At 33.4% G+C, this 17,913-nt stretch overlaps 1 protein-coding gene across 1 annotated transcript in view; it reads left to right on the top strand.

Annotated features, from left to right (window-relative positions):
* The window catches only part of VPS13C (vacuolar protein sorting 13 homolog C), a 190,577-nt gene extending 173,300 nt beyond the window's left edge, over positions 1 to 17,277 (top strand). Inside the window, exons 79-83 of the mRNA XM_079768767.1 lie at positions 221 to 335; positions 5,209 to 5,297; positions 13,353 to 13,476; positions 14,754 to 14,837; positions 15,157 to 17,277. Coding sequence (XP_079624893.1) covers positions 221 to 335; positions 5,209 to 5,297; positions 13,353 to 13,476; positions 14,754 to 14,837; positions 15,157 to 15,246 — 502 coding nt within the window. The 3' untranslated portion in view covers positions 15,247 to 17,277. The remainder of the gene's footprint in view (positions 1 to 220; positions 336 to 5,208; positions 5,298 to 13,352; positions 13,477 to 14,753; positions 14,838 to 15,156) is intronic.
* The last annotated feature ends 636 nt before the right edge of the window (positions 17,278 to 17,913 follow it).

The raw sequence follows: 17,913 nt of genomic DNA, 5'->3' as shown, positions 1-17,913 counted from the left end.
TTTTTTTCTTTAATAGTTGGGAGAAGTTGGAGTCAGACAGACTTGGTTTTAATACTTGTATTATTATTTGGGGCAAGTTATTTAAAAGTACTCTGATTGTTTTTATCAAATATTGATATAATATGGAGCATGGTATAGTGTTTAATCAACATATATATACTTGTATTATTTTGAAGGATTTTCACATAGTTTCTTATACTTATTCTGATGTCTTGTACAGGGCAGCAGAATCAACTGAGGAAGTGTCCAGACTCCGTCCCCCTCGCCTGATCCATGAAGATGGCATCGTTCTCCCATACAACAGACAGGAATCCGAGGGCTATGATATATATGAGGTATAAATTCTGTTCTTATGGTCATGAGTGAAATTTAATTTTAAAGATATCTAGGATCAGAATTTCATGGGTGGTTCATAAAGTTCCTCATTCATGAACTTCTTTAGGGATTACACAAGGAACATGGTTTGTAGAGTAGAATTTGATTGTTTTATTTTAGTGTAATGTGTTAAATGGGAATAACTGGTAATTTTTTTCTGCACAGGCGCAAAGCTTTTTTGTACAGAAAGGATAATATTAAAAGAAGTTGTAGGCTTTATTACTATTTGTGTGATAGCTCATTTAGTCAACATTGTTAACTTTGGTTTTCTGCTTTGTAGCTAATTACTGGAATTTCACTGCTTTCTTTTATCCCAACCAAATCTATTTATTTGGACTACTCTGTAATTCTAGATTTACTTAGATAAATAGAAGCTGGAGGAGAGAAAAAAGATTATGTACAATTATAATATTTTCAAGCCTTAAAAAATTTAAAGGATTTTTTTGGCTTTTATTTTAGTTTTTACTGTATTTAAATAATATATGCCTGTATAAATATACTCCAATGATTAGCTTTCCCAAAAAATAAATTTATTAATGTTTTCCTACTTTCATTTTAAAATAAAATGACTCTTCATTGTTATTAGTCTATGGTTTTTATTATATGTGCTTACATTTTATTTATCTGCATGCTTCTAACTTTATTTTCTTTCTTTTTCTGCCTACACAGCAAGAACTGGAAATACAGGAGTAAATGTCTCCTATACCACTACTTGATTTCATCCTTAAAAATCAAAACAAACTGTGATATTAATTGACTGTCTTTGATTTATTTAGATTGAGAATCCATTTTCATGAAGTTTTTTTAAAAAATAAGAATCTGAACTTTTTATTGTAGTGTCTTGACTACAAATAAAAATGGTGGTATTTTTGGTAATACTATACAGGAGTAAGAGATCAATATAAAAGATTAAATAATGCAGAAAAATCAACTCTCTTCTCCATTTGGTTGGTGAAAGACTTTATTGAGCTCAGAAGCACACATTTTAACTATTATTTTGAAAATTTTACTTTATGATATTCATGTACATTTCAGATTAAGTTGGAAAAAAGGAAAATTATGTCCAATATATTATGTATTCTTATGTTTGAGTCCTGATGATGGAATTACATAACTTAGTTTCATAAATAACCCTAAATTTATCCAGGTTATGGAAGTATTAACTGGGGAATATGTTTTAATAACTGAAGTATCAGTTATTCTATATCTGTCAATGAATTTTGAGAATGTGTTCCCTTAATCTCTTTTACCTTTTTAAAACTCTTAGTATTCTTGCTAGATAAATGGCAATCATTTTATAATTATGTACATACATTCTCAGCTTTTAGCATTTATACTTTTCAAAAATTGAATCTCCTTGTTGGTTATGCTAATTTCACAGTTATATTAGTTTTAATTAATGTAAATAGAAGTTGAACATGTAATTAGGCAAATTGCTTATGTGGCATTTGAATTTATAGATATATTTATTTTTAAAAGCCAACGCTTTTTGTTTTTAAGTCCTCATTATCTCAATGAGAACAAAAATAAAACAAATGATAATTTTGAAATTAGCGCCTCCATAGTTAATTTTCAGAATAAGTTATCTTATCATGGAACTTTCATTCTTTCCCCCCAAATTGAAACCAAAGTATAAATTTAGATTTAATGTGTTATACATTTGAAGAGAATGAAACTGTTAGCATACAGCTGGTCAGTTGGATAATATCTATTTTTGGTTAATATACTTATGATCATTAATATTTAAAATGGTGTTTCTTGCTTTTTTCATTTTAATTATATTTTAAACCATAATTATCAAAAGAGTAAATTAAATGCTTCACATTTAAAACAAGCACTTTAAAGAAAAAGAATGACAGCCAAAGACCAGCCTAAAACTCTAGCTGACAAATTTTTCTTGTGCCTAGATAATTGGCAAAAATGTCACTGCATATACAGTTTCTATAAGAATCCGGCACAATAACTAATTCTAGATGCTGTCTTAAATCATCACTAATAATTACTCTTCCTTCTTAGGTAAAAGTAACTATTTTTAATTTCCCTGGATATATTGCAATTTAAATGAGACTTGATTTTTGGGAAATTGTATTAACTTGTTAAACATTTTTTAACTTATTGTTTGCTTTCTGTTTGTTTAGCTCTTTATATTATTAAACTTGTCCTTGTAATGATCCATTTTACAACTGCTTATGAATAAGCACAAAACTTCAAGAAGCTTTTTATTATTAAAGTTAAATGTAGTTATCTTGTCTGATTTATTATTTTTTGTTAATATCAGACATCTTTTAAACTTTTACATATTATTTTAGTTACTGGAAGAAATAGAGTGATTGTACATTAATGAGATGACTTGGTAATTTTTCTCAATGAGTGACAAGTGTAGGCTGTTTCATCTCTTGTCCATCTTGCTATAATCAGTTACATATGATGTATTTATTGATTATCTAGACTATGCTGGATATACAAAAGAAATAAGACTTCTGTCCTTAAGAGACTAAGTATAACATAATGTGTAAATATTAAAGAGAATTAGAGTATAAAATTATTTCCTCCTCGCCTTGATTGTTATATGGGTACATTCTAAATATGTATTTGGGAATTTTTTTATTTTACCCATGTTTTTTCTTCTGATTATTGCTCTGTATCATTTAATGCCCAGATTTGAAAGTTACTAAATCATATACTGTTATTATAGGATATATTTTGCTTATTCTCTATTCTCCTATGATAATTACTGTTTATATATATATACTTCAAAATATATATGTGTATATATTATGTATATATATATGTATATATACATATATGTGTGTGTGTGTGTGTGTATATGTATATATACATATACATACACATATATATATATGGCCAGATCTTATTTCTTATTCATCTTGGTTCACATACATATGTTCATATAATATTTAAAATGGTGTTTCTTGCTTTTTCATTTTAATTATATTTTTTCATGTTCATAGAAATATTTCATTTTTAATTCTTGCATTATCATCTATTAAGGTAACCATGTACTGTGTGTTTGACCATTCCTAATTCTTGACATTAAAGTTGTTTCTGTTATTTTAATAACACTAATAATGAAACATCATTATATACATTGATTTTTCATATCTTGTATTATTTCCTTAGAATTTACTTGAAATATAAATTGAATGCTTTTCCTAAATATTGTAAATTCCTCAAAATGCATTTTGGGAAGAGAGAGAATATTTTATTAACCAATCTGGTATCTTGCTGCCATCAGTGACTAAATATCTTAATCTGAATCTCAGAGTATAGTGGGTTTTAGTACTGCTTAAAAAACAAGGTTTCTATAGTATATTATGGTGATAAATTATACTTTAAAAGCTTTCAATAGTTTAATGATAGCAATAGATTGATAACTAATGAAAGTGCATAAACAATGGAAAGTTGGTAGTATTTTTTGTATAATACAAAAAATTAACATATTTAAATTTCAACACTGAAAATAACTTTACTAAATTATTATATTTATTTTCCATTCTCTCTTTATTAAATAAATTAAGTTATAGATGTTAAAAGATTTTAGCTAATTCACACAGGCCTGATATAAAACAAGTGACTGTTAAACTCCACTTCTCTGAGACTCATTCTGAAGATGAGACCCCAGTTCTTTGAGGATTCATCTTTCTCCATAGCTTTTTATAATTGTCAAAGAATGACTGGGAACCAAAGGCCTTTAAAAAACGTGTATTTAAAATTGAAATAATAACAGGTCTATTTGTGATTATTATTGATTACATTATCTTTTAATATTGGTGTTATATTCTTGGTTATTCCTAGTTATAAAATGTTAAGGTCTTGAGGGTGAAAAATTATTAAGGTCTTATTTATTGGGTATGTTTATGTTTTGTGTTTACATATATCTTAATTATCTAATCTTTAGTCATAAGTTATAGATAATATCAATAATATTTCATTAACATTAATTATAAAACATAACTATTTGTTGGTTTTTAATGTGTTGACTAATTTAAGTAGTTTTGAGATAGCTGAAATGTAAACAAATGCATTTTAATGTGCTATTTATACTTGAATTATTTTGTTTGTAATTGTCATTAGCAATAAATTGTAACAGCTATTTGAAGTCTTAGAAATTTTTTATGTGTGTATTAATATTAAATTTTCTTCTCCATCAGGAATATAATTTGGTACATACATATACTTCTCATGCATATTTAACCTATAAGACTAAATACTCAAAACATTAAATTGATCAGTTATCTTGGAATTTTATTATGCATATATCTACCTCTATGTAAAAGCAGTGGTTCTTAGCCTTTGAGAAGGATCACAGACATTGAAAAATATCAGATGAAAATTATGAACCATCATCTGAAAGAAGTAGCAGAACCACATTTTCAAAATTTTATATTCTATTTTAGGTAGTTCATAGTCCTGCCAACATGTTTCCATGGACCCCAGGTTAAGAACCCTTGTAATATTAATGTACCAGCTTTATATTAGCATATGTTCATATTCTCATGAATGAAAATGTGTGATTATTTCTGGTAGATATTCTAAAATTTCTAAGTTATCACAGAACAAAATGTTAATTTACCAGAAGATCACTTAGTAAGCATTTAATACATATTTGTCTTTTAAGGAACAGTGGAAGTTAATTTATAAACATGTGATGAATATATTTTTAGCTTCACATGTGAATATATGGAATTGTGCTTTTGTTCCTAATATTTTTCCTATCATTGTTATTAAAATTAGCTAATATACAATATTAAAAATACTGTTTCAATGCATGTAGTATCCACATCTTGAGGTGTTTTTTTTTTTTTTTTTCAGAATCATGTCAAAAAGTTAGAAGGAGAGACATATCGATATCACTGCGCTATTTCTGGAAGCAAGAAGACAGTCCTTATGATTACAAATAGGTATGAACTTCAAGTGACATCTTTCCAATTGCCAATAATATAGATCTTAATAATTTTGAAGACTAAAATGTTAGAGGATGTGGAGAACTATATTCCAATTGCAAAATGTTCATTGTCATAGACTCACAAAAACACTGAGCTGATGGGTCCTTTGAGATCATCTGTTCAGACCCTCTCATTTTGGAGATGCTGAAACTATGAGTCAGCATGGCTTAGGGGCTTATCCAAGTCACAAAACTACTAAAAAATAGCGTCTAGAATATATTTCATAAATGCAATAGCCATATGGTTATATGTGAACTATAAGTTTATTTATGGAGGGTGAATTCATGAATCTTTTTCTCAAAGGTTTTTTAAAAAATATTTTATTTATTTATTTATTTTATAATCTTTATTGTTCAGATTATTATAGTTGTTCCTCTTTTTTCTCCCCCATAGCTCCCCTCCACCCGGTTCCCACTCCACCCCACCACACACCCTTTACCCCCTCCCCCACTGTCCTCATCCATAGGTGTACGATTTTTGTCCAGTCTCTTCCCTCACCCCCAACACCCCTTCCCCCCTGAGGATTATCAGTCCACTCCCTTTCTATGCCCCTGATTCTATTATATTCACCAGATTATTCTGTTCATCATATTTTTTATTCACTTGATTTTTAGATTCACTTGTTGATAGATATGTATTTGTTGTTCATAATTTTTATCTTTACCTTTTTCTTCTTCTTCCTCTTCTTAAAGAATACCTTTCAGCATTTCATATAATACTGGTTTGGTGGTGATGAACTCCTTTAGCTTTTTCTTGTCTGTGAAACTCTTTATATGACCTTCAATTCTGAATGATAGCTTTGCTGGGTAGAGTAATCTTGGTTGTAGGTTCTTGCTACTCATCACTTTGAATATTTCTTGCCACTCCCGTCTGGCCTGCATAGTTTCTGTTGAGAAATCAGCTGATAGTCATATGGGTGCTCCCTTGTAGGTAACTAACTGTTTCTCTCTTGCCTTATTCTCTCTTTGTCTTTTGCTCTTGGCATTTTAATTATGATGTGTCTTGGTGTGGTCCTATTTGGATTCCTTTTGTTTGGGGTTTTATGCGCTTCCTGAACTTGTAAGTCTATTTCTTTGACCAGGTGGGGGAAGTTTTCTGTCATTATTTCTTCAAATAGGTTTTCAATATCTTGCTCTCTCTCTTCTTCTGGCACCCCCATAATTCGGATGTTGGTACGCTTGAAGTTGTACCAGAGGCTCCTTACAGTATCTTCATATTTTTGGATTCTTTTTTCTTTTTTCTTTTCTGGTTGAGTGTTTTTTGCTTCTTTGTATTTCAAATCTTTGACTTGATTCTTGGGATCCTCTAGTCTGCTGTATATTATTTTTTATTTCATTAGTATATGCTTAATTTCTAGTTGGTCCTTTTTCATATCCTCGAGGGTCTCACTAAATTTATCGGCCTTTTCTAGAAAATTCTTGAAAAACCTTATAACCGTGGTTTTTAACTCTATATCCAGTCATTTGCTTTCCTCCATTTCTTTCATTTGTGACTTGTTTCTTTGTCTCCACATTTTGGCTGCTTCCCTGAGTTGATAGAGTGGCTTTGTGTGCTAGGTGTCCTATAGGGCCTAGTGGCTCAGCTTCCCCAGTTACCTGAGGTGGACACTCTTGGTGCACCCCTTTTGTGGACTGTGTACACAGTCTTGTAGTTAAGCCTTGATTGTTGTTGGTATAACAGGGAGGAATTAACCTCCAGGCCAATTTGCTATGAGGATCAGCTGTGTCTACGATGGGAGAACTTCTGTGCTGTAGACACCCTTATGAGGCAAGACTTGCTTCAGTGGGGCTTTGGTGCTCACTGAGTCTGCCCCCTGAGTTTGTCGCTTATGGATCTGAGGAGTTGTAATCTGGATGGTCCTACTCTGTCCCCTGGGTACACTGGCTCTTAGATCTCCAAGGAGGTGCTAATTTAGCCTCTGCCTGAGGCCACCCAGCAGGAGCTACAGAGAGATCTGCAGATTACTCTTCTTTGTTTGGGTTTTGGAGGTGCCCAGATGAGGCCTAGCTGTGAAGCAATGCAAACTGCTGTGGGGCCTTGGTCCTTATTTTGGATGTTCTGGGTCTCTCTGACCCAGCTTCAGTTTGTTAGGTAAGTTTAGATTTCAAAGGACCAGGCCATTCATATGCAAAAGCCTCTGCGCACAGCTTTGGTGGGGCGGAGTCTCAGGGCGGAGCAAACAGCAATGGCTTCCCGTCAGCCCTGTCCTAAGAGGCCCCTGGGTCTCAGTGTCCCGTGGTAATCGCTGCAAACACCTCTGAGAGAAAGCCACCCTCGAGTTCCGCTCGCTGCCAGACAGTCCAGTTTCTCCCCGTATGAGTCTGGGTCCCCAGAGTCTCGCTCAGAACTGGAGTTCAGAGCAGTCGGGAGCTTGTGTCTCCCTGCGGATTGAAAAAGCCAGCTGCGTACTCAGTTGCCAGCCCTCTCCACGCGCGCACCTCTGTACCTCTGCCTTTACTTCCGCAGCTCCTCTGAGTCTCAGTGTGCTTTTCTCTTTCCTTCTAGTTGTAGAATTTCCACTCAGCCAGTCTTCCTGTGGTTCTGGATGATGTCCATTTTGTCTTTTAGTTGTAGTTTTGAAGTTGTTGTGGAAGGTGGCAAGTTCAGGTGTTTACCTATGCCGCCATCTTGGTTTTTCCTCACTAGGTTTTATTTTGGATGATAAGCATCGCTTTTTTAAAGGATGATAATTATTTCTGTAGTTTTATTCCATTTTTTTCTAAATGTTTTGGGAGTTGTAGATAATTTTTCCAAATAAAAGAACTTTTAACTACTGTTAATTTTCTCTATGTCACTTATTCCAAAATTATAATTACAGATTAATAATTTTCAAAACGTTCTAAGTTATGTAATTTTGTAGGACTAAGGCAAAGTACTTACAGTAAGCAAAATCTGCATTAGGTTTCTTACTAATGCATTTAAATATATTTGATTGGTAAGGAGAGAAAGTAAAGCTAAAATGATAGGATTTAGACTTAAACCTACAGGCTTTTTTAAAAAAATAGTTTATTGAATTTTAGAGAGAGAGAGAGAATTCGGTGTGAAAGCACAACATTGATCTGCTGCCTCTTGCACACCGCCCCTCCCCCCCAAACTGGGGATCGAGCCAGCATGTGCCCTTGACTGGGAATTGAACCTACAACCTCCTAGTGTAGGAGATGATACCCAACCCACTGAGCCATACCAGCCAGGGCTCTACAAGCCTTTTTAAAAAGAGAATTAATCAGTCATCTGATTTGCCCCTTGATTAAGAAATTAAAATATTCATAAAACAATCTAAGATGCAGTTTTGGCAGACTTGACAAGTAATCTTTTATTTTTTATGCTTAAATTTTTATATTACATCCATTAGATTAGACCAAAAACAATGTTTATTTGTATTGTGTATTGTACTTAGCTGCAATAGCAATGTGTTAATTCATTTTAAAATTGTGTATCAACACTGGGCAATGGAAATGTTAAATTTTTGTTTTTTGTTTGGTAATACTTAATATTTGTTTGATTAGACATTTTGTGGGAATAGTACTGTATACATTATTAACCTTTTGCACTCGTATGTCGAGTGTGACTCGACACGGTTAGCATCGGTAGCAGCTCGTATGTTGAATTGTATTGAATGTATCAATAATTTGAAATATAAAAAAATCCAAATAAATAAGTTTGTATGAAAAGAAACTCCAGTTTTTTGTTCTACTGCCGCACTTTGTAAAATCTGGGGTATTTAAAAAATTAAATCCCGAGTAGAATAAAGGAATCAAGAAAAAAGCAAGCGAGTGCAAAGGGTTAATACACTAGAGGCCCGATGCACGAAATCGTGCAAGAGTAGGCCTTCCTTCCCCTGGCTGCCGGCACCGGCTTCCCTCTGGTACCCAGGACCCGGGCTTCCCTCTGGCCGCCAGCAGGCACCTGGGACCCGGGCTTCCCTCGCAGCCCCGACTTCGTCCGGAAGGTCATCTGGAAGGATATCCGGTCTAATTAGCCTATTATGCTTTTATTATTATAGATTATACTTTTGGTTTTTCTTAAAATAAATTGAAAAATCATGGTAATTTTAAATCTAGTATCTCATAGAGCTTTTCAGAAGACAATTAGGAAAATAACATTCCTGACCAGAACAATGACTTAGTTTCCTTATAGTAGACTCTTTCTAACAAATTTCTTTGATTCAGGTGGTTGTCAATATTTTGATCTGTTTGATTTTTAACATTGTACATAAAATAGCATTGCTTCCAAAATCAGCATTTAAAAAATAACTCAATTTTTATTAAGCTAAATTTTTATTAAACTAAAGTTATGCTTATTCATTGTAGATAATATAGATCAGGAGTCAACACAATTTCCTTAAAGAGCCAGTACTAAAAATTTAGGCTTCAAAGCCATCTCATGTTTCTGGTCTATATTCAACTCTGCCCTTGTAGTGGGAAAACAGCCAGGAACAATAGGTAATAAACAGGGTGGCTGTGGCTGTGTTCCAGTAAAATTTATTTACTAAAACAGGCCATGGACTGGATTTGGCTTAGAGGCCATAGTTTGCCATATAGAGAATAATTAAGAAAATGAAAATAACTAAAGCTGTGGTTTGCCTTGGACAGAGCTGGTTTGTACTTTTTGTCCCAATCTAACTATTAGTGGCTATCCCTTTCATTCTGAAAAATGTTCTGATTTCAATGATATAATAACCAGTAAAAATAACCTTTAGCAGTGGTCCCTTCATCCAGAGATATTAGCTGGTATATCAGATTTTTGTAGTATATGTATTTTATAAAAAGTATGTATAAAAAATGCACCATATACATGTAATTAACCTAGGTTTTTCACCTAAAAGTATATATTGTGATCATCTTTCCAAAACATTAAATATTCTGTGACAACATGATATTTAATGACTATATAATATGGTATTTGTGGATACACTGTAACTTATTCAAATGCTGCCTATTTGATTTTCTCTTTCCCAATATTGTATTATTATTAACACATCTTTGCAGCTAAGTATCTTTTCTATAATTATTTCCTTCAGATTATCTCTTATCAGTGGGATTGTTGATTTAAAAGTTGTGAAGATTTTTGATGCCCTTTCTATTTATTGCCAAGTTGTTTTATCAGAAAGGCTGTGCCAGTTTTTTTACATACAACTAATAGTATCTGGGGGTGTCCTTTCTCCTATGCCTCGCAAGACTAGATGTTATTTAAACTTTTTTGTTTTTGCGAATTTAATGGGTAGTAAATAATGAGTATGAATATTTTAAAACATTCATCCTTCCATTTGTATTTTATATTCTGTGAATTGCTTATTCATATTCTTTACTCATTTTTCATTATGTTAGTCTTGTTCTTACTGAATTTAATAAGCATTGTATAAATTAATGACATTAGCCCTTTTTATCCAATATATCATTAACATTTTAATTATTATTTATTGAGTTTTTCAATACATAGGACTTTTAATTTTTCTATATTGAAATTCATCCAAAATTTTGTCTTGATATTTTTTTATCAGTTATTAGAAACAGAATATGAGTTCTCCTGACCTAAATTTATTAGCCTGCAGTTCCACTAGTTGGTCCTAACTCCTACATAATATTTTATTTTAGTAATCTTCATTAGGAAATTGTTCTCTGAGCAGACTTTTTTTTTTTTTTTAACCATCTGTCTTAGTCTGTTTGGACTGCTATTCCAGAAATACCATAGACAGGTGGCTTAAACAGCAAATGGTTATTTCTCACAGTTCTGGAGGCTGGGGGTCCAAGATCAAGGCGATGTCTGTGTCTGGGCCCACTTCCTGGTTCACAGATGGTTCTTCCCACTGTGTCCTCATGTGGCAGAAGGTGCACGGGGGTTTCTCAGGCCTCTTATAAGGGCACCAATTCCGTTCATGAGGGCTTTACCCTCAGGACCTGATCATCTTAGAAGTCTCTCTACCTCAGAGATTGTGGTTGTTGTCCTGATAGGAAGTGACGAGGGACAAAACTAAAAGAATGAGGATGGATACAGAGGGGCAACCTGACGAGACCAGGGCTTGGTGACTGAGTGAGTGTGGGGGAGAAGGGGATGCAAGATAACTTTCTGGTTTGGGGCTTGAATAGCAAGAGTGGTGGTATTACCGTTTACAGTAATTTGAGTGAAAAGACTATTTTTAAAATTTTGTTTTGAATTGACTGACTTCAATGTGGCTTTGAGATGTCCCAAGTATAGATGCCTGAGTAGCAGAGACACAGATATAGACCATTGATGTTTGGGTAAAGATTTGGAGTTGAGATCTTGGACCCTGAGGTGTTAAATAGAAGAAGACCAAGATTTGAGCTGTGGTAAACACGGAGAAGGAAAATGAAGGAGATTTAAGGTGGAAGAAGAACAACAATATTATTGGTGTGATCAAGAGAAGGGAGTTTTGGGAGGGTTGGAATGGTGAATTGCATTTGACACAGTGATTTGTAATGGGTATCTTTGAGTTTTAACTCCATCATCTGATCTCTACTAGGGCAGGAGGTAGGGGAGTGGAACCCAGTTCCTAGAGACTGGAATATGTGGGGGTATTGGAGGTTGTCCTAGTGATTGGAGGGAATTTAGTAGGCTGGGGCTAGGCGTGCTGAACTCCCTACAGTGCACAAGACAATCCTAAACAAGCCCACAATTTTACTAGCACCTCTGCTGAGAACTGTGGTGCCACGGGTCTATTTTGGTTCCCACACTCCATTGGTTACCAAGTTCGTAGAACTGTCTCCCTTACAAATGTTTAGAATTGAGCTTTCCCCCCTTCTCACAGCCACTGCTTTCATTGAGGCTTTCACTGTTTCCTGATTGGACTATTAAATAACTTCCTACCTTGATTACCTATCCCACCTCTCCTCCATGACCACTAGAGCTATGACTGAAGTAAGGAATTTTATCATGTCACTTCCCATTGCCTGTAGGTTAAAGTCAAAATTTCTTAAAATGGAAAAAAAAAAAAATCCCCTTCAGATCTAGCACTAAGCAAATTTTCTTACCTCTGTATATATCTGGTGCTCTAGCTAGTCCCTCACATTCCTCAGATAAATCTCCCTTTTTGTAGCACTATGTATGTCAGGGCCCAGGTCCCTTTGTCTGGGCTTGAATTTCCCTTTCCCACCTAGAAAACTCTTTCCTTTTGAGAAGCAGCTCTTAACGCCCCCTCCTTTACCAGCACAATCAGGCCTCCTCTGTGCTTCAGAATTTTTCTGCACACTCTGCTATCACACTTACCTGTTTTATTTATTTACATGTTGTTTCCCCTTCTAGCCTCCCGAGTACCTCTCCAGCAGAAACCCTATCCTTTTTGTTTCTCTGGCACTCTAGCTACTGTAGGATTAACAGTTCTTCTATTTTCCTAGTTTTTCTTTCTGTTAGAGACACTTTAGAGCCAAGTATAGTTATATCGGTAATTAATCTGAATCACACACTGGGGAATCAATGTGTATACACTTTAAAGATTCTTGTTATTTTTTTATTGTAATTGAGTAAAATGGGATACTTACTCTGTGATATAGTACATTAGTGTTAAAGAATTCAAACCTGATATTTATTAGTAGGCCTAACATGAATCTTTGCTGACATTTGAGGTTTGTGACATTTCCTGCACATTCTTTCTTGACTGGAAGGCATAAATGATTGACAGTAAAGAGCAATTAATAATTTTCCAAGTAAGACATTTTCAGGAGCTTCTGCCTTTATTGCTTGCCAGATGAGAGTACAACCTGTTTCTATGTGTTTAAAAGACGATTTCAGTTTTTTGCTCAGTTTAAAAAAATGACACTTTTGTAAATTTTGCAAGATTAGCAGAAGCAGAATTTTTGAAAGTCTGCTTTGTTAATTGGTAGGTGCCATATTTGCTCTTTATCTAGACTTTTTATGTGAAGTGTACTATTTTTAATGCCAGGTTATATTGTTTACTGAGTACCACCTGTTTCATCCAGCAGAGTAAAATATTAGCGATAATCATTAACAGTCTTTATCATTACCTGTATATTTTTGTTTCCTTTTGCAAAATAGGCGAGTGTTGTGTATAAAGGAGGTTGAAATCCTTGGCCTTATGTGCATAGACTGGCAGTATCTATTTGAAGATTTTGTATTTCCTCCTAGTGTCAATGGAAACCTGCTAAACATTTCAGTTAAGGTAAGAAAACTTGAGTCACATTTTTAGAGCCAAGAATTTGTTAAATGAGTGGTATCCAATGTTTTTGACTCTTTTTTTTTTTACAGTTAACTACACAAAATATTTGAAGGATTGTTATTATATGCTGAAATGTAAGAAAAGGTGTAATTGATTTATTGGTATACTGTACTTTATTTTCTGGCAGTCCTTGATTGTGTGGAGTGAAATATCAATTCTATTTACTGAAAATTATAGGATGCTGATACTTCCTTTTTGGGGAGAATGAAGCATTAGTAAATAAAGGTCTTTTTAATTTCATATGAATACTATTTTGCTCTAATTTCAGATACTTCTGGAAAGATTCAATTTTTTAGGCATTTAGAAGGTTATTATAAATATAATGTCTAAGACACCCATGTTTTATAATATTGGGCATTTTTAGAGTGCTAAACAATTGAAGTATGTAATAATACCTTCAAGTATTTCCTCCCCATCATTTTCTAAGGAATAACTTTAATTATATAGCAGGTAATGAGCAAAAGTGATAGCCTATCTTTTGCTTATTTCTCAGACTCACTTTACTTGATATATTATAAATTTATTTTAACCTCTTTAGAAGAAACTAAAAATTGTCACTTCAAAGATGGTGTTTTTCCTGAACAGTAATGATGCTATCTCTATTACTGAATCTATCTGAAAAACATTTATCATAAAATTTAATAGAGATGCAAGTACTATTATTTTTTAATTTATGTTTTCTTTCATAGAAGTTCACAAATGAAAGAAACTACCGTGAAACTATAGTATTTTGTATTCCAGCCTTCCCTCCTTGCAGAGTGTCAAAATGTAGAGTGTCTTAGTAAATGAGACATAGTTTTCAAGCTGGGAAAGAATGTGTCACTGTGCAAATATATTACAGTTTCCTTGTTTATCACTTTTCTTTCATATCAGTGGTGAGAATCGACCCCATGTATTTTGCATTGTATAAAAATTTTATCTATCAGCCAAGGAAATGAAGGAAGGGTTTTTTGATTTGTCAGATGTGATGGTAAATATCATAGCTTGCAAAAAGTCATTATTTTATACAGATAGATGTACACTCCTCTAATTTCATAAATTCTAACAACTCACAGGTGGAACCACTGTTCTTGTACCAAAATGACTTATTTTTTTGTTCTACCTGACTATGTGTATTTTGTATGGTTATAAAATAGAACTGACATTTAAGCATACATTTAAAGGTTATTATGAATTTTTTCTTCTTCCCCAGAATAATCTTTTCTGTCATTCTTTCTTAGGATCAGGGTATGTTCCACAAAAAAGATAGTGCCAATCAAGCCTGTCTCCGGAAAATTTACCTGCTGGATACCACCACAGCAGAGGTAAACAACTTATTTCAAAGAATATCCCCTAAGTTTTTTAGCTGAAAGATATTTTAAAAGTAGGTTATAGTTACCAATACCAATTATTTCTCCAAAAGATCTTCCAGTTATGTTTGGATGCATATATCTGAGCTTAAAATAATATACTGGGCTCAGTGTGCCAGAAGAGTCTTATTTTGCATTACACGTGAGGTATATTCTTGTCCTTGGCTCTTGGACCTGTGTGGAAAGTTCCAGCTCTTGCGTTTGTACCTTTCTCTTCCACAAAATTAGCCTGTACTTCTCTTTTACCATTTATAATAAATACTTTATTTTGCAGAGAGCATGTCATGCCATTGAGGATGCACAGTCAATGAGACACCAGCAAAACTTGAGGAAGCAATCATCACTGAAACTTCTCAGGCCCTAAGTACCTGTAATCATAGATCCTAGGGCTGCTCCTGGGAGAAAATCAGTCATCCGTCTTGTCTATGAACCACCCTTCTTTATCTTACCAAAGAGAATTTTTAAGCAATCCTTCAGTTGTAGATTTTTTTTTTTCTAGAATAGCTAGATACTTGGTTTTCCATGTTTTCTTCCTTTGGTTTTGACTCTAATTTTGTAGCCATGAGTATGTTAATAATCCACTCTACAGTGCCACCAAATGGGTCAGACCCTTAAAGAAATATCACCTCCAACTGAGTGAAATTGCCATTAATGTTAATATTGTGAATCAAATGATAATAGACTTGTTTTTAATTAAAGCCTTTACTTGAAAATAAGAAAGGAGCTTAGATTGAGATTGTTATTTGAGAGGTTTTGGACAAACCTTTGGACAAATATTGGATACTTTGTTCAGTAACTGAACTAATGTTTTTGGTAAACGCGGCAACTGACTGAAGAAAAGCCACTAAAGGGAGACATAATGTTTCTTTTTTTTCTCATGAAAACATTGTTCTCCTAATAAAAATGTTTTGGTTTTATTATACTTGCATTATACTATAAAGACATATGAAAAATCAAAACTTAAAATATCAGTGCTCTGCTCCCTATAATGTACCATTCACAAAATTTTGGAAATTATTTACATGTTCTTTCAAAATGAATTTATATGGCACAATTATAATTTGCTGATACATGAAAATATTGCACTTTAAGTTTTAAAGACTTAGAAGTATGAAAAGTTTCATAGTTTTATATCTCCAGAAGTTGTTTTTCATAAGTTGAAAGATCTTTAAGGGCATTATAAATGAACAGTTATAATGCAAGCCTAGAAATTTATTTTAAATACTTAATAGGAAGAATGCAAAATCTCTAGTTGCTTTATGTATAAGTAAAATAAGGCATATATAACAACACTGGAAAATAATTGGTAGATAACTTGTTTTGAGGGAACAGGCCTGTGAGAATCGGTTCAGTATATAGTATTTTTTTGTTCTTTCTACATTTTGCTTATGCTGATCAAAAATATACTGCCTACTAAAACTTTTTAAAAATTCTCAAAAGTACTTAATTTCCTTGGATGAATCTTCAAATGTGCTCATGGTTTTTAATGTGGCATTTATTTCAAATCACTGAATTGATGATGAAATGAAGATATGGACACACTTGGTTCTGTTTTTGTTGGCATGTGGTGATGTTTTTACTATCTTTATTTGTTTTTAAAAACTGGCCTTAAAACGCTAATTTTTTTCCCTAGTTATTATTTATTGCAGATTCCAAAAAGGAGGATGCAATAACTGATTCCCTAAATATTTGACCTTTGATACAGTATGGTGATCTCTGCTGTCTTTTCAACATCTTTCTTTTTTTCTGTGAAGAAAAGTATCATTTATAAAACTTCGAGGATTAAACAAAATTCATCAGTAGTTAATTGCAGTTTATAAAAAGGAACGTTACATACAGAATTTCATAGCAAGTGTGCTGTATTTTGTATTTTACAACTGACTTAATCAGGAATCTGATATATCTATTTTTCATATGAATCATAGTTATTGACAATGCCCTAAATATTAAATTTTATTGTACTAATGGCATGTACAAAACATTGAACTAAGAAAAATTTATAGAAACCTATGAATTACTCATCTCAAGTTGGCTTATAAATAAATTTTCAAATATTGGTAACATTTTGATTTGGTTAATCCCCTGGGACAGAAATAATTTATTAGTAAGGTATAATAATGTCTTTTGTGTTTTTAAAATGCTTGAGAGTTCATTATTTGCATATGAACTACTGAGAGAAATAAAATATTTGGTACATTGTTTACAAGTGTGAGTTTGTGTTAAATTCAAGTAACATTTTACTTTTCCCCTTTCCTCTTCCAATCTTATGATAGTGAGAAGTTCGATTAATAATGATGGAGGGCTCTGACAGCTCTCAGTCTATTTTTTTGTACCTACTAGTCTGTTTCTATTTTGTTTGTTTATTTTGTTCATTAAATTCCACATATAAGTGAAATCATATGGTATTTGTCTTTCTCTGACTGAGGAGGGGAGGAGATCAGGGAGCCGGTGGGGGGAGGTAGAAAAGGGTAAAGAGGGGATAAATGGTAAGAAAGAGACATGACTTTGGATGGTGAACACACAATACAATAAACAGATGATGTATTATAGAAGTGTACACTTGAAACCTGTAAAAAATTTTATTAACCAATGAAAGCCCAGTAAATTTAATAGAAAAAGAAAAAAAAATAGTTATGGAGGGCTTTATAAGACACTAGTCAGGGAAAGGTTTTCCTGAGGGTACTGAGCCCCTTTACCACACTGGATATCTGTGGCACAGAGCTTCAATACAGGAAGACTACAGAGAACGTATTTGACCTAGGGTTCAGCTGCCACACTTTGTATGGCAGCTGGGTTTGCATTGAGGCCATGCCTTTCATGGTGTCTGTCAGACACTGACAGTGAATGATAAGAATACTAGGGCAGGCGCATTCCTGGGAGACCCAGAGCTCCTCTGACTGCAGACTTTGGCTTGAAGACTCTTAAGCCTTATAGGACCTTTCTTCAACTGCGTGGCAGGGTGGGAGGCCACCACCCAATTTGTCTTTCAGTCTTTTTGGTCCCATCTCCCGCCTCCTTCCTCCACTGGGAG

Source organism: Cnephaeus nilssonii (assembly GCF_951640355.1).
Source record: "Cnephaeus nilssonii genome assembly, chromosome: 4".
Lineage (NCBI taxonomy): Eukaryota > Metazoa > Chordata > Mammalia > Chiroptera > Vespertilionidae > Cnephaeus > Cnephaeus nilssonii.
This window is presented reverse-complemented; position numbering and strand designations above follow the sequence as displayed.